This window comes from Pelophylax lessonae (assembly GCF_965119305.1).
Source record: "Pelophylax lessonae genome assembly, chromosome: 2".
NCBI classification, from domain to species: domain Eukaryota; kingdom Metazoa; phylum Chordata; class Amphibia; order Anura; family Ranidae; genus Pelophylax; species Pelophylax lessonae.
Window position 1 is genome coordinate 320731300 of NC_138769.1, and position 24881 is coordinate 320756180.

At 43.0% G+C, this 24881-nt stretch overlaps 1 protein-coding gene across 1 annotated transcript in view; it reads right to left on the reverse strand.

Annotated features, from left to right (window-relative positions):
• SLC9A1 (solute carrier family 9 member A1) overlaps positions 1-24881 on the reverse strand; it is a 155437-nt gene that overhangs the window by 69454 nt on the left and 61102 nt on the right. The window contains exons 3-6 of the mRNA XM_082248060.1: positions 24812-24873; positions 24407-24624; positions 21575-21768; positions 18672-18761 (exon numbers count right to left, since the gene is read on the reverse strand). Of these exons, the coding sequence (XP_082104186.1) occupies positions 18672-18761; positions 21575-21768; positions 24407-24624; positions 24812-24873 (564 nt within the window). The remainder of the gene's footprint in view (positions 1-18671; positions 18762-21574; positions 21769-24406; positions 24625-24811; positions 24874-24881) is intronic.

Below are 24881 nucleotides of genomic sequence, written 5' to 3' on the forward strand. Positions count from 1 at the left end.
GCTGCCTGGGGGATACCTTTCCCCTTTAGGTCATGGCGTAACAATTTTGCCCATTCCGTTAATGTCTGTGAAACTAAACCAATGACAATCACTGGTCTAAAGGCTGACCCTATCAGGGAAAAAATAGTGCGGGACTCCGCTTCCATTTTCCGATCCACCGGATCCTTAAAGGACGAAGCGTCCTCCAACGGGATAACAGTGGCTTTATTCAGTCTGGAAATAGGTGGATCCACCACTGGTGGTACCGTCCATTTCTTAATGAGGGATTCCTCAAACGGATAGCGTCTAGCAATGCGCTTGGAAACAGTAAGGGTACGTTTTGGATGATCCCATTCCTCTTTAATTTTATTACCAAAACATTTGGGTAAGGGAAAAACCTTCGCCATCTTGGTAGGTTTACTAGTACCAAAGGGAATTTCCATCTCGGTTACCTCTGCCGGTAAAACCTCAAGTCTTAAGGTTTCCCGGACCGACACAACTAGTGCGTTCACCAATGCTTCTTCTTGTGCTAAGGCGGAGGCAGGAACGTCCTCCTCACTGTCTGAGGGAAGTTTACCTGAGACAACAGCCCCTGCAGAGGGACATGCAGCTGCAATGACCATCTCAGAATCTGAAGTATCAGATGAAATAGGGGTAGGCGGGGGTCGCTTTCTTGACCCCCGTCCCTGACAGGCCATCTCCACCCGGGATACCAAAGACTCCAAAACTGCTGTAAATGCATCAATATTCTGTGAACTGGAGGGTCCTGCGGCCACCTCGAGGGGATCAGGTGGGGGCACCTGTGTGGCAGGGTCCATGATTATTCCAGACACTTGCCGGAAAAAAATAATTTGCAAAAAAAAATAAAACTTTTTTTTTTTTTTTCTTTAGACCCCCAGTGCCACAGCGCCCCTCAGTGTTACCTGCTTTAGGACCCCTACAGAGAGAGAGAGAGAGAGAGAGAGAGACCGAGACCCCAAGGCTCACCACTTGATGCTCAGAAGTTTCAATACAACCTGTTCTCGCACTGTCTATTACAGACAGGAAGTCTTTGGCTGGCTTTCCCGGGTAAAAGGAGAAAAGGAGGCGGCTCCGCCCCTTTACACGCCTTCCGGCGCCTCCCCATAGCTCCTCGAGGTGTTTGGTCACCTCAAACATGGCCGCCCCCATGCTGGAGACACGAGGCTACGCCCATATAGCGGCCTCGTGCGATCTGCAAGACAATGGCGGCGGCCTGTGTAGGATAGCGGCGGCTAGCAGCGGCCTGCGGGATGTATGTATTCGGCCTGGCGGCCTGCGGGAGTGCCTCGACCCCACAAACTTCACCATGAATGGTGATAAGCCTGGCCGGCGGTACAGGACCCTGGCAGGCCGCATGCGGTCCGTGGGCCGTCGGGAGGCTGTGCAGCCCGTGGAAGTGACCGGTTGCTGGAGGAATGGCGATCTGGACTGCAGTAACTCAGGCATAGGCATCGGCCTGTGTACACCTCTGACAGGTAGGATACCTTTTACTTCAATAGTAATGCCCTTTTAGTACTGCCACTGACTTCAGTCACCCTTACAGTCTTACAATGACTTTAGATAGTCAGCTCCCAAACCAAGCCTCCTGGTTTCCATTCACAAAAAATCACACTCAAATTGGGGGATCTGTGACCTGTTATAGGATAGAGGGGAGACCCATCCTACCATCCCAGAGAGGGGCCCGCGTCCACCACAAACCCGACAGGGGGAGAGGGGGAACATTCTACTCACCATACCGGAACCAGGCGGGTGCCAACTCCTGACAGAACCCCTCTCCACCGGGGTGGGGGGGGGGGCTGTCGACCAATACGGACGCCGTGACTCTGTTGGTCATTGGCGTCCGGGCGAGACGTTTAACTCACAGTGTTAGTCCCCGTCCAGTGGGACTATGTCGCGGCCGACCCAGCGCGGAGCTATGGCCTGCACGCGCTCGTAGGCTGAACTGGGGTGACCACTGGATCTCAACATCCAGCCCGTCGCCCAGTTCCAGCTTGCTTGCTTGAAGATCTCACAGGAACACTGGAGAAAAAAGCTGTCTAAAAAAAAATCTTTCTAAGAAAAAAATCCTGCCAGGACCGAAGATCCTAGCAAGGCATCTAGGTCCTTACTCCTAACTAGACAGAAAACAACTGATTTGCTGTAGCAGAGAGAGAGAGGATATACCCTCTGGGACTGCCCCTAAGGTGTGGCCAGAACGTTTTTTTTCCTGTCTAGTCCTACTCCTGTAGAGGGCAGTATAACCCGAGTTGATAGTAATCAAGGAGGACTACATCTGTCAATGAGCGACAGAGAAAAGTTTTTTTTTTCTCCCTCCTCCTCACTGGGCTCAGGTCAGGGCAAAAAGATTGTCCATTGCACCCCCCACACAATAAAATCAATGTAGATCGCTGTCTGATTAAAGAAGAGATTCTTTCTATTCTTTCCCTGAAAGCAATCTCCAGCCTGCCCCTACCATAATCTCCTATCTCTCCCTCAGCAGAAGCAGGAACCTCTCCCTACAGTAATTAGAGTTGCAGCGATACGCGACTCCAGCTTATATAGAGGCTGGGTCACATGCTGCACTGGCCAATCACAGCCATGCCATTAGAAGGCAGGGCTGTGATGCAGTGGCGTCGGCAGGGGGGGGCTGACCGGGGCTATAGCCCCGAGTGTGCTCCCCAAAAGCCCCGAGTCTCCTGTTGCTCATTAAAAATGATTAGCCCCGAGTCCCAAGGCCTGGGTTTGGCCGGGAACTCGGGGCTACATATCAGCATTGTAACATTAAGCACAGCCAGTGATATGTGGGCGATTCGGAGGGGGGCAGCTGCAAGGACAGTGATTGCAGCTGTCAAGTTTTAGCATTGATGTCGGGTGTGGGCGTAGCCATATGCGGGGCTCCGCCCCCTTGTTCCGTGGAGAAACAGAAGCTGGCTGGGGAGGAAGGTGGCAGGGGGCGGGACCAATAGTAACTGCTGAATGGGCACACAGAGCTTCCCATCCTCCCCCAGCATTCAGAGCTAGGAGGATTTTCTTTTCATCCTCCGCGCCTGAAATTGGCTCCACCCACCTCCCTGCCTTTAGGGAAACTGACTGAAGCTGGACAGGGCAGGAAGGATTCAGCCATGGGATGGATGGATGGATGGTGTCAGCGCCGGTTCCTGGACTTGGTAAGTGTTACTGGCTCTGCCCCCCTCTCTCACTACTTCCCCTTCTCCCACTCTCTCCTTCTATCACTCTCCCTCCAATCCCTCCCTCCCCCTCCTTCTATCCCTCCCTCTCTCTCCTTCTATCCCTCCCTCTCTCTCCTTCTATCCCTCCCTCTCTCTCCTTCTATCCCTCTCTCTCTCTCTCCTATCCCTCTCTCTCTCTCTCCTATCCCTCCCTCTATCCCTCCCTCTCTCTCCCCTTCTATCCCTCCCTCTCTCTCCCCTTCTATCCCCCCCCCTCTCTCTCTCCCTCTCTCTCTCTCTCCTTCTATCCCTCCCTCTCTCTCCTTCTATCCCTCCCTCTCCTATCCCTCCCCCTCTCTCTCCTATCCCTCCCCCTCTCTCTTTCTCCTTCTATCCCTCCCCCTCTCTCTCTCCTTCTATCCCTCCCTCTCTCTCTCTCTCCTTCTATCCCTCCCTCTCTCTCTCTCTCCTTCTATCCCTCCCTCTCTCTCTCTCTCCTTCTATCCCTCCCTCTCTCTCTCTCTCCTTCTATCCCTCCCTCTCTCTCTCCTTCTATCCCTCCCTCTCTCTCTCCTTCTATCCCTCCCTCTCTCTCTCTCTCTCTCTCCTTCTATCCCTCCCCCTCTCTCTCTCCTATCCCTCCCTCTCTCTCTCCCTCTTCTTCTATCCCCTATCCCTCCCCCTCTCTCTCTCTCCTTCTATCCCTCCCCCCCTATCTCTCCTTCTATCCCTCCCTCCCTCTCTCTCCTTCTATCCCTCTCTCTCCTTCTATCCCTCCCTCTCTCTCCTTCTATCCCTCTCTTCTTCTCTCCCTCTCTCTTTCTCTCCCTCTCTCTCTCTCCCTCTCTTTCTCTCCCTCTCTCTCTCTCTCTCCTTCTATCCCTCTCTCTCCCTCTCTATCCCTGTATCTCTCTATCCCTCTTTATCCTACTCTCTCCTTCTATCCCTCCCTCTCCCTCTATCCCTCTCTCTCCTTCTATCCCTCTCTCTCTCACTCCCTCTCTCCCTCCCTCTCCTTCTATCCCTGTATCTCTATCTATGCCTCTTTCTCCTTCTATCCCTCTCTCTCCCTCTATACCTCTCTATCTTTCTATCTATCCCTCTCTTTCTCCTTCTATCCCTCCCCCCCCTCTCTCTCTCTCTCCTTCTATCCCTCCCTCTCTCTCTCTCCTTCTATCCCTCCCTCTCTCTCCTTCTATCCCTCCCTCTCTCTCTCTCTCTCCTTCTATCCCTCTCTCTCTCTCTCTCTCTCCTTCTATCCCTCCCTCTCTCTCCTTCTATCCCTCCCTCTCTCTCTCTCCTTCTATCCCTCCCTCTCTCTCTCTCTCCTATCCCTCCCTCTCTCTCTCTCCTATCCCTCCCTCTCTCTCTCTCCTATCCCTCCCTCTCTCTCTCTCTCCCTCTCTCCTTCTATCCCCTATCCCTCCCCCTATCTCTCTCTCCTTCTATCCCTCCCCCCTATCTCTCCTTCTATCCCTCCCTCCCTCTCTCTCCTTCTATCCGTCTCTCTCCTTCTATCCCTCCCTCTCTCACTCCTTCTATCCCTCTCTCTCTCACTCCTTCTATCCCTCTCTCTCTCACTCCTTCTATCCCTCTCTCTCTCACTCCTTCTATCCCTCTCTTCTCTCTCTTTCTCTCCCCCTCTCTCCTTCTATCCCTCTCTATCCCTGTATCTCTCTATCCCTCTTTATCCTACTCTCTCCTTCTATCCCTCTCTCTCCTTCTATCCCTCTCTCTCTCACTCCCTCTCTCCCTCCCTCCCTCTCCTTCTATCCCTGTATCTCTATCTATGCCTCTTTCTCCTTCTATCCCTCTCTCCCTCTATACCTCTCTATCTTTCTATCTATCCCTCTCTTTCTCCTTCTATCCCTCTCTCTCCCCCTCTATCCCTCTCTCTCCCTCTATCTATCCCTCTCTTTCTCCTTCTATCCTTCTCTCTCTCTCTCTCCTATCCCTCTCTCTCTCTCTCTCTCCTTCTATCCCTCCCTCTCCTTCTATCCCTCTCTCTCCCTCTCTATCCCTGTATCTCTCTATCTCTTTATCCTACTCTCTCCTTCTATCCCTCCCTCTCCCTCTATCCCTCTCTCTCCTTCTATCCCTCTCTCTCTCACTCCCTCCCTCCCTCCCTCCCTCTCCTTCTATCCCTGTATCTCTATCTATGCCTCTTTCTCCTTCTATCCCTCTCTACCTCTATCTTTCTATCTATCCCTCTCTTTCTCCTATCCCTCTCTCTCCCCCTCTATCTATCCCTCTCTTTCTCCTTCTATCCTCTCTCTCTCTCTCTCCTATCTCTCTCTCCTTCTATCCCTCTCTCTCTCCTTCTATCCCTCTCTCTCTCTCTCTCTCCTTCTATCCCTCTCTCTCTCCTATCCCTCTCTCTCTCTCCTTCTATCCCTCTCTCCCCCCCCTTCTATCCCTCTCTCTCCTTCTATCCCTCTCTATCCCCCTCTCTCTCTCCTATCCCTCTCTATCCCTCTCTCTCTCTCTATCCCTCTCTCTCCTTCTATCCCTCTCTCTCCTTCTATCCCTCCCTCTCCCTGTATCTCCTTCTATCCCTCTTTCTCCTTCTATCCCTCTTTCTCCTTCTCTCTCCTTCTTGCCCTCTCTCTCCCTCTCCCCTCTCTTTCTCTCTCCCTCTCGCTCCTTCTATCCCTCTCTCTCTCTCTTTATCCCTCTCTCTTTATCCCTCTCTCCCTCCCTGACTATTCTGATTCTATTCTTCCAGAAGCACATTTGTGAGGTCAGGGCTTCTCATCCAACATCTGTGCCCGTTATAGCTGCGAAGGGTGAGTCATTTTATGGTGGGGCTTTGGGCAGGGGTGAGGGGGCGGGTATTGGGTGGAGCTTGGGCGGGACTTGTGGGAGGGGTTATCAAATTTACCTTCGGGCTGCAGCCCCTGGTCTTTTTACCACCTAGCAACGCCCCTGCTGTGATGGCTTCTAAGGGCACACTAAACGCTTGCAGATTGGCTGCCTTGCAGCTGTTGAAACCGCGCCATTAAAACCGCGCCAAAACATGAAATAAATTACTGAACAACGGACTGTATCCTGAACATAGTGAAATGTTCGGGTCCGTGTACCGAACACCCAAAAGTCCGGTACGATCCCGAACAATACATTCTGGTACGATCCCGAAAAATACAGTCCAGGTTCGCTCAACCCAACATAAGACCAATAAAAAAAAAAATTTAATACAGAAATGTTGGCTTAGTGAAAAGTATGTCCATGTACAGTATAGTATGCACGCAATACTTGGTGGGGGCTCCTTTTGCATGAATTACTTAATGCAGAGTGGCATGGAGGCAATGTGGCACAGGCCTGTGGCACTGCTGAGGTGTTATGGAAGCCCAGGTTGCTTTTATAGTAGCCTTAAGCTCGTCTGCATTGTTGGGTCTGGTGTCTCATCTTCCTCTTGACAAATACCTCACAGATTCTCTATAGGGTTTAGGTCAGGCGAGTTTGCCTGACCAGATCCAACAATGCAGATGAGCTGAAGGCCGCTATCAAAACCTGAGCTTCAATAACACCTCAGCAGTGCCACAGGCTGATCGCCTGCATGCCACACCGCATTGATGCAGTAAGTCATGTAAAAAGTATTAAAATGCATACTATATTGTACATGGACATACTTTGCATTAATCCAACATTTCTGTATTCAAAATCCTTTTTTTTTTTTTCTTAAATTTGTCTTTTGTAATATTCTAATTTTCTGAGATACTGGATTTTGGGTTTTCACTACTAGATGCATACCATAAACATCAAAATTTAAAGAAAGAAATGCTTGGAATATATCACTCTTTGTGTAAAGCATCTATAAAAAAAAAAAAATAGGAGTTTCACTTTTTGAATTAAATTACTGAAATAAAATGACCTTTTTTATTATATTCTTATTTTATGAGATGCACCTGTATCTTACAGTCTCACTAAATCTTTAAACTATGACAAACTATACAAAGAGTGATGGAACCCCAATAATAAATTACTAGCAAATTAGATAAGGTCAAGCAGTGGCAAACTGCCTTAATTGCGATTCCAGCCAAAAGTAGGAAAGTTTAGAGAATCTGTCAGCTTTTATTGCTCTATGCAAGTCTACTGGTAAGATTGACCCTCATTTGTTCATTTATGTGACTCTAGGAGAAGTGAGTGGACAAGGAACCATTGAGACAGGCAGCCAAAGGCAGTAATAAAAAATCAAATAAGGATTGTTACTGTACGTACAGCATGTTCGCACTGGAGTGATTTTATATTAATTCTTGACTCTTCAACACCCTATCTTTGGGACAAGTAGTAAGGAAAAGTCTCCCCAGTTGGGACATAGTGATTTTGGAAAAAAAAAAAAAGACACCAGTCCATCTAGTTTACCAACAAGAAAAAGATATTGAAAACCCACATATACACAATCCAATACCCACGGTTGATCCAGAGGAAGGCAAAAACACACTAAAAACATGATTCAATTCGCTCTAGTGGGGGAAAAAAAAAAGTTCCTTCCTGATGTCCCAGGAGGAAATTGGATATTCCCTGATCAACTACCTCTGGGGTTATTACCTCTTAATATTAATATCTACTTATATTATTTGCATTTATAAATACATCCAGGACTTTTTTAAAGCATACGAGTGAGCTGGACAGAACCAGCTCTTGAGGGAGTCTATTTCATGTTTTCACAGCTCTTCCTGTCTTTCCGTATGTGGAGGTTAAATCTCTTTTCCTCCAGATGTAAAGAGTGCCCCCTTTTCCTCTGTAATGACCTGAAAGTGAATAAACTCTACACCAGGTTCACGCTATAGATTACTTATGTATTTCTACATGTTGAGCATATCCCCCCTAATCTCGCCTTCTCAAGAGAGAATAAACTAATTTCTTCTAATCTTTCATTATAGCTGAGCTCCTCCTTGCCTCTCATCAGTTTAGTTGCTCTTCTCTGCACTCTCCAGTTTCCCAATATCCTTTTTGTAAACTGGTGCCCAAAACTGAACTGCATATTCCAAATGGGGTCTTACTAATGATTTGTACAGGGGCAAAATGATCTCTCGCTCTGCAGTCCAAACCTCTTAATACAAAAAAGGAAAGTATTTTGTTAGCTGTAAAACTGCAGCTTGGCATTGCATGCCATTATTAAGTCTCCGAGCAACCAGTTCCTTCTCTGCCATTAACTCCCCCAGCTGTTCTCCTCCTGGAATGTGCAATGCCTTATATGTTCTTATCCCCCAAGTGCATAACTTTACATTTATCAATACTAAACCTCATTTGCCACATAGTTGCCCAATGAAACAGTGCATTGAGGTTGGCTTATAAGCTGGAGACATCCTGTAAGGATGTTATTTCACTGCATAGCTTGGTGTCATCTGCAAAGACTGAAATGGTACTTTTAATCCCAGACCCTATGTCATTTAAAAATATGTATATAAAATAAGGGTCCCAACACTGAACTTCAGGGTACACCACTAACAACTTTAGACCATTCAAAGTATGAATCATTAACCATTATACATTTGCCTTCTCTTTGTCCCCAGTTACCCACTCCTGATTATTTTGTAAAGGACCTACATGCTCAGACCTGAACTTTTTACTGTTAATATATTTGAAGAATTTTTGGGGTTTGCCCTACTCTCTGACAACCTGTTTATTTATCATTAATGAAAGTCTGACAGAAATTTTGTCTAGGACACATTAAAAATCTCAACATGCCACCGAAAGACAAAAGGTCAGTATGGACGACTGATTCATGTACCCGTAGGAAACAGGTACTTAAATTTTTGAAAAGCACCGCACATAAAGGCACAATGAGGCTTAAGTGTCCATAGATATAAAAGGGGAGAGAGAGCCTAAAGGCAGACCGGGGCACTCGGATGTGTAAGCACGCTCTGCATATCGCGGTTTTTACTCGGCATGCTCTTTTTAACAGATTTCATGTAAGTGCAGTACTTTCATAATAAAATCTGCCTGTTTGTACATATAACACTATTAGCCCGCTCTTATCATTCCAAGGTGGTGTCATTTTTACTGGTGATTAAGAGAGGTTCAGGCTCGTTTCTACCTGCATTGTCCCCTTGGTCAAGAGCCTGAGAGCCATTTCCGGTTAGAAGATATGAGAGGGGTCCTCCCAACACACTGTCCACTTTGATTTTCCTGGCTTTGTTTGACCACTCTAACAGGAGGTCAGACTTTCTGGTAAGCGGTTTGGCTGTCACTATTGGGTGATTCCATCTTTTTCCCACTGTCACACCGGTGTTTGGATGATTCGGACTGGTCCTCCCTCTTTCTTCCCCTTAAGGACTCTGGGACTCTTACACCTTACGATTTAAGAATTCTTATATATTTGCATATATTTTTTATATGTACATTCATTATTGGCGCTGCTTCTATTGTTTTACTGTCCATAGATATGCTTGGTTCCCAGTGCGGCTGAGCTCCCTCCCTGTTGTTGTAGCTGTCACACATTATGTAGCTAGGTGGGCAGAGCACGATGGACATTCAGAGGCACTAGTTCCCCAATAGGTCGCTCCCCTTCTGACAGCAGGCAGATCCGTGGCCAATAGGAATCTTACTTTTGGCAATAGAATCCACCCACTGCCTGCTGTCAATTACAAGGAGAAAGCAGACCTGATAGGAAACTAGGGTCTTAGCTCACACATCAGGCTCTGCCTGCTGTCAGCATCACTGCTTGGAAGGAGCCTGTCAGCTAGTTAGAATTTGTCTCAATTACCGCCAGTTTCATTAACTATACAATGGGAAGTATTTTGGTTTTTTTCATTTAGTGCAGCCATTTTGCAAAGCGGCGCTATTATGAACCACCTGAATCTGCCGCATGTGGCAGAAAAGCTACCAAAACTGGTGACAGGGATGTGTGACCTTGGCACAGGCAAAAAATTTTGTTAGTGCTTTATTGGATTCCCCCTCTAAGTTTATTATGGATTGTTTTATTTGCCCAGTGGTGTTTATAAAGTTTATGTTTATTTAGCAACCAGATTCATGAACCAATCATGAAGTTATCTTGCTCTAAGGGGAGTTGGCCATTCCTTACACACAAATCCTATATACTACAGTTATACCTTGAAACAGTTATCGACGCATGCGCTCTAAAGGAACAGCCACTTGTGCTGTTCATTCAGAATCCTGTGCCATAAACGACGCATCCATGGGAGTGATGTAATCGTGGCTCTGACCAGTCACACTGCCAAAGTCTGTGAACCCAGAAGCCAGACAGGTGGAGATGGAAGCGGCCTCCAGCGATGACATTGCATCACTAGAATGCTTTGTTTTCGGGTAAATGTTACATAATGTGCTAGTATGCAATACATACTAGCACATTATGGCTTTACCTTGCAGGTAAGGAAAGAAAAAAAAAAAAAAAAAGAGTCACCGAGTGGTTTACAATTGCTTTAAGCCTAGTACACTCCATGCGAGTTGGACAAAGGAAAAAAAAAAAACTGACAGCTCTAGTCAGAGCCACTGTACTAACAATCTGATGTTACTACAGTGATCCCCCCTGCTAAGCTGTTGTGTTCTGACAGGGGGACGGCCCTGAGAGCACTGATTGGGAACCGGTCGTTTGCTGGTATTCCAGCATGCATGTCCAACAGAAGCTGGCCGAATGGCTGGCTTCTGTCGGACCGGCTGCCATACACACAGGGCAAATGTTGGCCGGTTTTCTATTGAACCGGCCGATGTCGCCAGACATTCGGCCTGTGTGTACTAGGCTTAAGGGTAGTAAACACATTGAGAAATGGATCACATTGTTTATCACTGTATGAAAAAGGAAGTGTTCAGCATGACAGCACACAGTGATGTTTCTCAATTTAGCACCAGTGTTCAAATCTGTTAAAGGGAAACAATCCTTTAATCCTTGTCCATTAGGCCAAAATTTTATTTTATACATTTTTTTTTTATGCACCAAAATGCATAATTGTTGTTTAGATGTTGTCCAAAAGCAAAAAACCTGTAGAATTCGAAAAATAAAATAAATAAAAGTCGTGCGTCAAGCAGATTGATCAGAGAGCTTGAGTCACTGCAGAGTTTACGAGTAATTTTTATAGGTCTCACATTTTCTTTAAAATCACTAATTTTTTCCTATAGTATTTCTTAAAAGATTTGTTGATTAGCCATTAGAAGCCCTCAGTTGTTTACTGCAATTACTGCTTTTCCCTTAAAGGTAATCGGTCATGCAAGAACAACAAAGGCTGCCATTGCTGAGCTTTACTTTTGAGAATCCTAATTCTCTTGCTGGCATTCTGAGGTTTTCCCTAAGTGCAGTCTGTAGCTAATTTGCAAGAGGTATAGAGATAAGGAATGTTGACACTTATTAATGACATGCCTGTGTTGGGCCTCTGATTTTAAAGTACCCAGTAAGTCAGAACTGGTAAAATACTATACAATCCCTACGAACATTTTCACCACACATTCCTTATTCTGTTAAAGTCCTTTGAAAGCATTCTAGACCTGCTGATTTTCTTAGCTAAATGTGTGACCATGACAAATCAGGCGTAAGTGCTTTTTAACATGTGACTGAGCATCTCCAGAAATTTCAGACATTCTGAACATACTGTCAGTGAATCCAAAAGAAGAATCGGCTGGTAGTTATACATTAGAATAGTGAAGTAAAAAACAGTAATGGCACAGACCAGTACTTGTGTATGTGAAAGGCAAAAAGGAAAAATGGTGCCACTAAAAGAATAGAGGCCAGCAGCAGTTACGCTATCATTTCTTTCACACAAATTCGTTTACCACTTCCTCAAGTACAAACTGTACAGTATGAAAAAAGACCGGGAAGAGGTCTAGTGGAATGTTTGTACTCTACTTTGCCCAGACAAGACAAATTTCCAACTAGAATAAATGGAGATTGAATCATACACAAGGAGAAGGACGAGGATAGGAAGGATTTTAAACCACAGGGTTTTGAACAGAAGATGCATCCTAAAAAACTTCATAGTTTCAAGAATAGATCTATGTCCAGCTCCTCTCCCCCTGTCGCTGCCATTACTGGCAATTACTTGCTGTCAAAATGACAGCTGGTAATTGCTTTGTCATACACTGCAGGAAGAGCTGTCAAAACCACTCCCATATAAAATGACACTTCCAGATAGTCTGATAGTTTCATGGAGTAAATACAATGAATCAGTGCATTGTTTTGTTGTATTATTTCCTTTATATGTAGATCGAAGATATGACCTTTGACATGCATATGACATCACTTAGAAACCTTACATGTTTCCCCCCCCCAAAAAAAACATAACATGCTCCGGGACGAGATATAGCACAGTGCTTTTGCCATGTAATTTGTCCTTTTCTATGTTGTACAATACCTGGATGATCCTGCCTGTTTCTTGGTTTAAACTGACCACATTTATCATGACTGCTGTTTTATGTGCCTCCATCGTCCAGCTCTCTCCTCAGCGTCTCTGCTTCTCCCCCTCTCCATGTCATTTTTGTAGTCTGTATGAGAGTCGATCTCCTTCCCACCCCTCCCCTCTTGCCTTCATTAAGTAATACTATTCACTGGCAGCTGCTCCTCCCCCTCTTCAATGATGCCAACGACAAGAGACTGAACTCAGTTCTCACAAGGTCAGGGTGAGAGAGGAATAATAGAACCTTCCACCGGAGTCCCTCTGCTCGGGATTGAGAGCAGATTAAACCATGTGACCATACAGAAGAACTCCTAACAAATAAGTACTTAAAGATTTTGCAAAAAAAAGAAAAAGAAAAAACACACTCCTATTCCTTTTGTCACATAAGAGAATAGAGAATAGATAAAAGCGAGTGTTTTTATGATACTTTACAACTACTTTAAAGCTAGTAGTATTTACATTCAACTGGACTTTTTCTGTAATGTTAAAGACATTTTGTAGTTTTTCTAAGTCCCCTTTTCAGTTCCCATAAGTGTCAGGAAGATACCCCAGCATTTAATTCCACACAGGTAGCACAGATGCCTTCATTCAATCACCATTGAGTGTGTAGATGTTGACTGCCCAAAAACACGATGGGAGGTGTGAATGTTTGGAAGACCGATAGTGTTGAAGTCCCCCATCTTTTGGTCAGAAATAGTTGTTCTCGTTTGATGTAGATGGCCTCTTGAGAGCCAGTTGCCCACGTTGTCCAAACTGTGCACCTCAGTGTTCTCAAAAGAATGTACCATTTCCATAAGACGTAGAAAGACTACTTTGTCTTGACTTATAGAATTGTCCCTCCTTTGCTGAGCCATTTGTTTGTTGACATGTTGTTGGGTCTCCCCAATTTACAGCTGTTTGCATTTCCTCACTCTAGTGCACTAAATATACTAAGTTACTTTATTTGTATTTAGGTGTTGGGCCTTATGGATGTACAAGTTTCTCTTCCAGTGCATTGCTGGGCTTGAGGGACTCTGGGATGCAAGGCTTGTTAAAGATCTTTCTGAAATGTTCTGAAACTCCAGCAACATACAAGTTATATATATTACTTTGTGTTATCTGTTTCTCACCTCTGTTTGATGATACTGTGTGTTTGTTTGAATTTGTGGATGTTTTAACAATAGTCCAGTATAAGTAGCCAAAAACTTTGGAAACACTCCTTAGATGGCTGTGTGTCAGTTTGTGGTCACCATCCCAGTCCAATGTTGCAGCGTTTGAGTAACCCCCAGTTTATGTTCCAGTGAGTAGTGGTAGTCAAAAAGTGAATACTGGTCTGTATGGGAAAGTTTCCTTTAGACCTCAATGTCCAAGTTAGTCCTCTTCATGACATGGTAATATACAGTTCAAAAGGGTATTTTTTTTATTCTGTGTCTCTTCATTGCATAAAGTTGATTTGTCAATTGTGTTCACAAAACGCTTGCATTTCTGATGTTCCACTCTTGATCCATTTATCAGCCACATACCTGAACCAATAAATTGGTGTTATTACCATGAAAGGGTCTCTTCTCCACCTCCTCCGGGTTCAGAATAACTACATTGGTAAATAAAGGTAATCCCACAGCACATTCATGTGTCTGCCTGTGGAAGTTATCCATGTACTTGAAATACAGTAGGTGATGTTGAGACAAAGGTCAAGCAAGGTACATACTTGGTCTGGTTTTAGTTCTGCTTGACTGTTAAGACAGGAGTTTTACCATGTTTCAGATGTTCCAATCAAGTTTCAATACTTTCTGCCGGTGTTATACAAGTGAAAAAGATGTGAAATATTAGGCCACCACTGTCTTCCAAGACCAACATCAATCCACATACCTTGTTTTGAATATGGTGTACAGTGTTGCGGACAACAAGGGTAAAAGAATAGTAGCCAGATGCTTCCGATAATCATCTTAGAGGACACCTTCTATGTGTATCTTAGAGAGTCTGTACAGGCATGGTGTAGCTTTCAGGGATAGCGATAGTAGTACAAGTTCTGAACAATTCCTTTTACCTTTTGAAATTGTTGTAAGCAGTCCCACCTCCCTTTCCCTGTAAGTGGGATCCTTTAGTGGCTCACAAATGTTGGCATCACTAAGAGTGGTCAGATTATAATGTTAATCAGATGTATTAAAGGGATGGTAAACCTCAGTCATGGAATCTGAGCAAAGCACATATCTGTTCGTGTTTACATATCCCTCTCCAAAGCTCGAAGTGTCATTTCACTCTGATGCTTTGTTCCTCTGTTATCAGCATGAGTCACTTCTGAGAAGTTTTCAGGACACATAAGATACATTTGTGCTGGGAGGGAGGGGGGAGAGCTCAGAATGGAGCTTGTCTATTAAGAACACAGTTCTTCTGCTGTGTGGAGGGGTGTGTGTTCCTTTCCTCCAATCAGCTCTCTCACACTAACTGCAGCCTCTCCGCCCCCTCCTCTGTGCTCCCCATTTGAAGGGGTGTGCAGATAAACAAGAAAAACCTATGTAGGAGGATTGGTTTAATCTCTGTGTATCATCTGAGGCTGTTCACTTTTAACTGGGTATATGTGAGGGTTTACAACCACTTGTAAACTTAGGACCACAATGCATCTCTCCATTTGTCTGCTGGCATGACTGTAATGCTTGGCACCTACTAACCACAACTTTGCGCCTCCAATCCCGTTTTTGGACTATCACCATCTACATACCTTAGAGTAACTACAACATGTCTTTACACATTCCAGAACAAGTCCAGGTGAAATGTGACTGCTACCAGTTATAGAATGACCTAGATAAATAAGCTCCTTCACCGACATACTTAGGGGTCGTTTTTTTTCTCATTAAAATGTATTCATATTTATCCCTGATCAACCCTAGAGTCCTAAATAATTATTCCTCCCCTTCAACCATTAGCTACAGCTTTTTTTTATCATACATTTTTTACAATTGCATTTGTTTTGCTTGACGCCTTTTTCAGGGTCACATTACATTTACATGACCAGCCCAGGACCACAACAACTACAGTCAGGATGGTGAGCGGAAGGAGACAAACATCTATTTCAAATCTTCTCTTTAGTACTGTGAACTGGAAGTGCTCAGCTCTGAGCATTTCTTGTTTAGAAATTTCAAAATCCCATCAAGGAAGCAGGGTACACAGCTGATCAAGGACATTCCTGTGCTCAATTGGCTGCAGTAGAGGGCAGGGGAGACAGTAGGCGTCCAACAGACTCCTGATGTCTCCATAAAGAGTACCATATCCCCTACCCAACGCTATCACACAGAAGGCTAACACAAGCCCCCTTTAGGATAGCAATAATGTTAAACGAAAAACATTTTTTAAATAGGTTAGAAAACAAAAAAAAAAAAATTATCAGAAATTAAAAGCAACTTCATCATGCTGCACACACCAGCAAATGCACCCACAGCTTGCAATTGTTAATGCAAACAGCGATTGTGCCACACATGATATTATATTGCCGTGAATGTCAGAGTAAAAACAATAATTCTAGCACATCATTTAAGGTTTACAGTTAAAGCATCACCAATTGATCATTTTGGGTACCGTAATTTTTCACTATTAACTGGGCACACGCAGTGTTGAGGCATGGCACATTTGGTAGCTTAAGGCCCCTTTCACACTTGTACGACTTGTCCTGCGACTCGGGACTTGCAAAGTTGCATGACAAGTCGTACTCCATGATTTCCAATGAATACCATTCATATTTGTGCAACTTCAAGTCGCAAGACTTCAAAGTAGTTACTGCACTACTTTAGTCTGATTTTAATGCATTTTGAGGTCCATAGACATAGGCATTGCTTCAAGTCCAGTCAAAATCGTGGGGAAATAATTGCGGTAAAATCGCGTGTTTTTTAGGTCACATAAGTATGAAAGGGGCCTTATTCCACACGAAAGGGGCCTTATTCCACACTACCCAATCTAAGTTTTTTTCTACAAATAAATTATTGCGCATTAAATTGTGTGTGTGCAATAAAGTTAATTTTAGTGTACTTTTTGCTGAAAATATAGATAACCATTGTGCAACATAAAAAATTGCAACTGCCATCTTTTTTTTTTTTTAACAAGACCTTTAATTACAGAAAATACATGTTCTGGGGTTTTAAGTAATTTTTATAGACAAAATGCAGATTTTAACGTGGTAAGAAATGAAAAAAAAAAAATGCAAATAAATATTGCCAAAAAAGAAAGCCTTTCCCAAAAAACAGCGTATTACTTTGTGATCTACAAATAAAAAAACCCATAGTGGAAAGGTAAAAAAATGACTCTGTTCCAACTGGTATACAGGTACTTGAGCTGAAGTGGTTAAAGAGTTAGTTGTGTGGCACGGAGCAGGCTGTACAGCAAAGACGGGTTACATGTGTCACTTTTTAGGAATAACAGATGATCAAAGCTCACTAAGGGCCGTTCACACCATATGCAGTCATGTGCATTTTTTTCTGCATCAAAAATGCATGGATAGTAGGTTATATGGTTTTCAATGTTATAGTTCACACCAGTGCAGTCAGTCCAAGAAAAAAGTAGAACATGTAGCATTTTTCTGCACTGGACTGTACTGGAACGCAGTTAAACATATCAAAAATTCACCGGAACGCACCTAAACACAACATACACTCGAACACACATGTTCTTCTTTAAGGTTAAGGGGGAAAAATGCACTGAACTGCATCAAAAAACGCACAAAACATACACTGGATTACATCAAATATGCGCATTCAGAAAAGCATCCAGACTGCGTTTCTTTGGTGTGTACTGCCCCAAGTATGACTCCGCTAAATGTGGAGTTGTGTTTTAACCGTTTTGCTGCCAGGTCCATACATTGTACAGACCTAACAGCAGGGATTTTACATACATTTCCACTGGCTACAGCCACCGGGATTGTGTGCAAGAAGCTGGATCACACCACAAAAAATGCACTCCAGATCAGTTTCTGCATGGATGTTTTTGATAAATTTTTGACGGGTTTCTGGATGCATTCCAGATGCTTTTTTTCTTTCTTCACTGTATTGGGCTCTGATGGGTTTTACCACATACATTTCAGTACAGTGCAGGAAAAATGCAGCATGTTGTATTTTTTTTTTTCTGCAGCTGGAACACCCTAAAAAACTGACTGCACTGGTGTAGACTACGCCATTGGAAACCAAATAACCTACTTTCAATGCATTTTTGATGCAGAAAAAAAAAAAGATGCATTGGACTGCATGTGGTGTGAACCAGCCTCTGAAAAGCAGACTACTGCCTGATGGAAGCATTTGGGTGGCTGTGCTGCCATCCAATTGCTTCCACACACCTCCGGTAACAGCGCCCCAGCCATGTATCCCAGGCTCCGCGGGATAGAGGGGATGGAGCAGAGCAGGCACATCCCTTCCGAGTTAACTTCATAGTGTCCCTGGCCAGCATTCCCAGGAAAGAATCTAATGCAATGCGATCTGCATTGCGTTTTATTGTGGTGAGGAGAAACATACAGGGTCATTTTGACCCTGGATGTCTGATTAAAGAGAACCTATCACCCAAAAATCATCACATAGAGGACTTTTTGTCCCTTATGTGATTAAACAAATAAAAAAAGTTAAAGCAAAAAAAAAAAACATTTTTCATTTTTTTACACTGTGAAAAATGAAAGTTACACCCAAGCACATAAAATCCCTCTCAAGAAAATTTTTGGGGCCCCCACATGTACGCATTTGTCGGGGGCGCCTACTGATGAAAACGTTGATTGCAACATACGCACCAAAACTAGTTGCCAGAACTCTTCTGTAACTGATGACCTATAGGGGTAAGCTATGAAACCGAAACGTGTCACTATTTCACGCAAATTTAAGGTTTGATGTGTTGGGCAAAAAAAAAAAAAAAAACAGTCAGAAAAGATGAGTAGGGAAAAATAAAGGTCAGTGGTCTCCACCTGTAAAACCATTCCTAATTTGGGAGTCGTCTCATTGTTGCCCATCTAGTGCATCTGTTAATTTCATAAACTCCAAAGCAGCTGAAACTAACAAACCCCTCTGCTACTTAACTGACCAGATCAATATTCCAGGAGTTTAATTGACTTGATACTACAGTCTGATTTAAAAGGGTTTCTTTAATTTTTTTGAGCAGTGTATATGATTACAAATGTTAATTCCTTAAAATGTGCATTTTCATAAGACAATGATATCGATTATTTATTTACCTGGGTGTGTATTTCTTCATTTATTGAGCGCTTTGTTTCTTGTTTCTTCTTCACAGCTAGAAGTTCCACCAATGGACGAATAGTCATTCCCTTTCAGTGACAGAAGTTAGCAATAAGGGTTAATGATCAGTTTAAAGCATGGCCATTCAACTATAAGTCCTATCAGATGTAGAAGTAAAGAATGTGCATAGTTTACTTGCCCTGTAGTTGTTCCACATCTGCCTATAGCTATGCTCACACCCTTTTTCTTATCCTTCCAAAATCAGAAGGTTACAGTCAACTCTTAGGGCTAACAATTCGGTCTCTCCAATTTGGGTTATCCTGAAAGTTTAATGTAAGCTCAAAGTGCTAATGAGCAGCCACTGATAAAAGAGAAGCTAGAAGTACTATCTACATCAAATATGCGGTGAATCTCAGAAAGTGGTTTTGTTTATATGATCCTGTGGTTGGATAGCAGCAGTTTAGGGTCACATAACTCAAACACTGCAGGGTGTGGACAGCATTATTATCCTTCACAGTGTACATTTCCTAATTTGTGACAGTTCTGTTCTGGGAGTCATTATTAGGCTGTGGGAAGGGGACATAGTTTATGCATATATATAGCTGTACAAACACAAACACCATTCATACCACGATATACTCAAACTTAGATACTGAGACAAGGATGTATTTGTCTTCTGGTAACTGCATTGTTAACATGGTGTCCTAAGAAAAAGTACTGGATATCTTGGTGTAATTTCCTTTTTTCCAGTATACATAGACTCAAAAGCCTTTAGACTGCATCCTATTAAAGAGGCTGTAAACCAGATTTTTTTTTTTTTTTCACCCTGAAAGAGAAACACATAATGAGCTAGTATGCAATACTTACCTTAGAACGAGCCCCCGCCATGCCGCCCGCTTACCTCTATGACGGGCGACATGTTCAGTCGCCCGTCTTCCGGGATCGCGGCATCCGGCCATCTGATTGGCCGGAGCCGCGGTGACGTCACGGGGCTCTGAAGGAACGTTGTTCCGTGAAAAAACCATACCCGTGAAAATTCCCTACCCTCGTCACTTGCGGTGCACCTACGTCATGGAACAGCCGAGCAGGTTACCATTGCGCATGCTCAGAGGTCCGGAGGGTAGGGAATTTTGACGGGGTAGCGTGTTGTAACGTGTCTATGAAAATATAAATCCCGGAGATCTCGGTTCCATGATTTATTATATTTTCATAGACCCGCCTCCGCTTTTACATTTAGAAGCCGAGATCAGGGAAGTGACAGGGGTAGGAGCGGAGAGGATTTCATGTTGCAGCCGAGATGTTTTAAATGTTACCGCGGCAACAGCTGATGCGGTATAAAGTTACAACACACTACCCCGTCAAAATTCCCTACCCTCCGGACCTCTGAGCATGCGCAATGGTAACCTGCTCAGCTGTTCCATGACGTATGTGCACCGGAAGTGACGAGGTATGGAATTTTCACGAGGTATGGTTTTCTAACGTTACAACGGCACCAGCGGCCGTTCCTTCAGAGCGCATGTGCCAGTGATGTCACTGGCTGCATGTAAGGTAAATATCTCCTAAACGGTACATGTTTAGGAGATATTTACAGTACCTTATCATAGGCTTACCTATAGGTACAACTTGCAGAGGAGGGTTTACTTCCTCTTTAACACTGGCAGGCAAGTTTATCTTTTGTCAGCTGTCCAGCTCTATAGAATGAGGTTGTCCAACACAACAAGGTATCTATTATACACATCATTATATACACTCTCTTGTTCATAGAAAGTACATGTGTTTATGCGCATTTATAAATGTATGCTAGTAAAATCTACAGTTTTTTTTTGTGAGCGGCTAAATGCAGAGCACATTGTTGCAAGTAGATGCAGTGGTGTATAGGCTCATTGATTACTATAATGCTGCATTTGGATGCATAAAAAAAAAAAAACACTATCTGCTGTACGCATCTAAACACAGTGTTTTTTTTTGCTAATGTGTGTGTTTGGGCTCACTGATTACTATTAGTGCTGCATACAAAATTATCTGCTGTACACGTTTTTTTTTGCTGGTATAAAATTAGCCCAAAACGAGCTAAACTCATCTTAACAACCTCTTGTTTGTGCAGTTTGGAACTTCTCAAAAGCAATCATTTCCAACTCTAAGGCTCCATGTACACGGGACCTTGTTAAAAGTCCCTTTGAATGCTGGAATTTTTAGGACGTTTGAAACGTCCGTTCGGTCGCGTTTGTACCCGCGTTTAGCGGCGTTTGCGTTTAGAACCGTTCCTAGAGGTCAAAAAAATGATTCCCCTTTAAAATGGAAAAACGCGAACGCTAAACTCGGGTCATCGCGTTCAGGCGCGTTTGTGCGTTTGAAACGCCGGGAAACACATGTTCGAACGCAAATAATTGCGTTCTAAAAAAGTCTCTGAACGCAACTGCCTGCAAATGACTGTAAACGACCTGGTGTACATGGACAGATAAGATAAAATGTAGATGGGTTCAGGGGCTTCTGAAAAAAACGCCCAACTGCTCCTAAACGGCCATTTCCAGCGTCCCGTGTACATGGAGCCTTAGAAGTGACATGGCTAGACAAATGTGCTATTGATTTTTTAGAAGAACTTGCCTTCAGACAGCAGCATTCAGGGCATGTGAGCTATAATGCATCTAGTGCCCCTATCCTTAGTAAATTATTCAATTGGGAAGGATTGGGAAAACAAGGATTTCGGGCACATTGATCCAATGTGCCCGAAATCCTTGTTTTCCCAATCCTTCCCAATTAAATGTGCTATTGATGTCAAACAATGTTTTAGCCCCTTTACACACTGGACTATTTAAATTAAACTCAATCAAACAATTAATGTAACAGACTAAGAGTGTCACCTGCACAAACCCCCCGAAGCCCGAAAATGTCCTTTACTCACCTGCACAAACACTGTGAAGAATATTACTGTAATTATTGCAGTGAGGAACATATTTCTGTTAGGGCTATGTAATAAGTACCCCAGGGAGAAAGCAATGGCTCCTCGCAAGCCACCATATGCAATAATAAACTGGTCTTTGGGTGTCAGCTTCACTATGCGGAATTTGTTGATAAACCAAGTTAAGCCAAGAACACCTAGGAAAGGGATATAACATTTAACACTTGACATTTAAAGTAACACAAAAACTATTTTTTATATGCAAATCATTAGTGTTTAGGACACTCGTCAGAAAATGTAATAAAAATCCTATACAGGTAAAACTGTAAACAAGGATTGGGCAGGAAGGAGCATCCTTAAATGCTATTTACTTCCATTTCAGTATTCTGGATCCTGGGACACACAGCACCCTCCTCTGCTTTGGATTAAAAAACATACCTGCTCTTAAATCAACGACCAGCAAAAACATACAAGATCGAGATTATATCCTTAGTATGGCAATAATCCCTTGAAGTGGTTGTAAAGGCTGAAGGATTTTTTAACTGCATTACATTTTTTTTTGGGATCAGCTATACTAAGGTCTAGAAACAGTAAATCCAAATTGACCTATGTGTACATGTTCACATGCTCTATATACTTGTCCAGACCAACGTTTACCAACGGTCAAGGTTAAAATAAAGGACAAGGAGCCAAACACATTGACTTTCAAGCAGTTATTTCTGATATTTACCATGATCCCGTGACAAACCAGGGCCAGGGTCACAAATACAACAGTAGCTCAAAATCTGTCTCCTTCTACCCCTTACTGTTAATAGGCAAAGAGAAAGATGGCATGGCACTTTATAGCCATCCAATAAAAAATATAAAATAAGGTAAAAGCCTCTAAATGAAACCACCGAGGTTAAGACACAAAATTGCCCATATAGGGGATTAGGATATTATAGAATCAAAAATGTATTACTTAATAATAGTGGTGACAAGAACATTAAATGTCCAGAAAAAGTCTTTAAACACATCGATATACCAGTGCATTCGCTTTAGATTTCAGCTAAATCACATCGTTTATAGGCATGGTTAAAGCGTGAAAGAAGTAGGACACTAGTTACACTATTCAGATAGTGCTAAACTAAAATGCAGTAAATGTATGATTCCAACTGTCACATGTAAATCTAGGTACAGTGAATATAAAAAATCTACACACCCCCGTTAAAATGTCAGGTTTCTGTGATGTCAAAAAAAAAAAAAAGAGACAAAAGATAAATTGTTTCAGAAATTTTTCCACCTTTAATGAGACCTATGAACTGTACAACTCAAGTGAAAAACAAGTAAAAATAAAAAAACTAAAATGTGGTTGTATAAGAGTGCACACCCTCTTATAACTGGGGATGTAGCTGTGTTCAAAATTAAGCAATCGAATTCAAACTCATGTTAAAAATAGGAGAGAGTACACACCTGCCATTATTTAAAGTGTCTCTTATTAACCCCAAATAAAGTTCGGCTGTTCTAGTAGGTCTTTCCTGACATTTTCTTAGTCACATCCTACAGCAAAAGCCATGGTCCGCAGAGAGCTTCTAAAGCATCAGAAGGATCCCATTGTTAAAAGGTATCAGTCAGCAGAAGGGTACAAAAAACTGTCCAAGGCATTTGATATACCATGGAACACAGTGAAGACCGTCATCATCAAGTGGAGAAAATATGGCACAATAGTGACATTACCAAGAACTGGACGTTCCTACAAAATTGATGAAAAGATGAGAAGAAAACAGGTCATGGAGGCTGCAAAGAAGGCCTACAGAAACATTAAAGGAGCTGCAGGAATATCTGGCAAGTACTGGCTGTGAGGTACATGTGACAACAATCTCCCGTATTCTTCATATGTCTAAACTATGGGGTAGAGTGGGAAGACGTAAGCCTTTTCTACGAAGAAAAACATCCAATCCCGGCTAAATTTTGCAAAAACACATCTGAAGTTTCCCGTAAAGCATGTAGGGAAATGTGTTATTGGCTGATGAAGCCAAGGTTGAACTTTTTGGGCCATAATTCCAAATAAAAGATGTTTGGCGCAAAGAAAAACATCACCAAAAGAACACTATACCCACAGTGAAGCATGGTGGTGGCAGCATCATGCTTTGGGGCCATTTTTCTTCAGCTGGAACAGGGGCCTTAGTCAAGGTAGAGGGAATTATGAACAGTTCCAAATACCAGTCAATATTGACACAAAACCTTCAGGCTTCTGCTAGAAAGCTGAACATGAAGAGGAACTTCATCTTTCAGCATGAAAACCCAAAGCTTACATCCAAATCAACAAAGGAATGGCTTCATCAGAAGAAGATTACAGTTTTGGAATGGCCCAGACAGAGCCCTGACTCCAATTGAATCTGTGGGGTGATCTGAAGAGAGCTGTGCACAGGAGATGCCCTTGAAATCTGTCAGACTTGGAGTGTTTTTGCAAGGAAGAGTGGGCAAATCTTGCCAAATCCAGATGTGCCATGCTGATAGACTCATACCCAAAAAGACTAAGTGCTGTAAAAAAAAAAATCAAAAAGGTGCTTTACCAAAGTATTAGTTTAAGGGTGTGCACACTTCTACAACCATATTATTTTAGTTTATTTTTACTTCCCTCCACCTAAAAGATTTCAGTTTGTTGTACAACTCAATTGTATGGTTTTTAGGTCACATTAAAGGTGCAAAAAGTCCTGAAATGATTAATCTTGGTCTCATTTTTTTACATCACAAAAACCTGACATTTTACCAGGGGTCTGTAGACTTTTTATATCCACTATACACTTCACATGTTCATGCCAAATACAGTCTAAATGAAATGTAAAGCAATACCCAACACGCGTGCTATGAGGCAGAAGATAAGGGTGCAGACGACATAAGTCCAATTCCAAGAATGAGGTCCAGCCACGGTGGAAACTCCAAGAAAGATGAAAATTAAAGTCTCACTGACACTGCTCCACATTTTCAGAAAATATTTGATGGTAGTATGGGACTTGTGGGAAATATTAGCCTCCACATAAGGTCGCATTACAACTCCAGAAGCAATAAGGCTGAAAGAAAAAAAAAAAAAAAGTTTTCAATCTACAAAATGTTTCATTTTTTACAGACTAGAGCAGTAAAGCAACAAGAAGACATGCCATCATGGTGTCACAATGCCAAACAGAAGGCAAGAGTATGGTGCTACCATGGTAATTAGAACAAATACTATAAACATAACATAGGGTAAAAGTAACTTACGCCATAATTCCTGAGAGATGGAAGAGCTCTGCAGACATATATGCCATGTAACTATAGAGGAAAACAAACA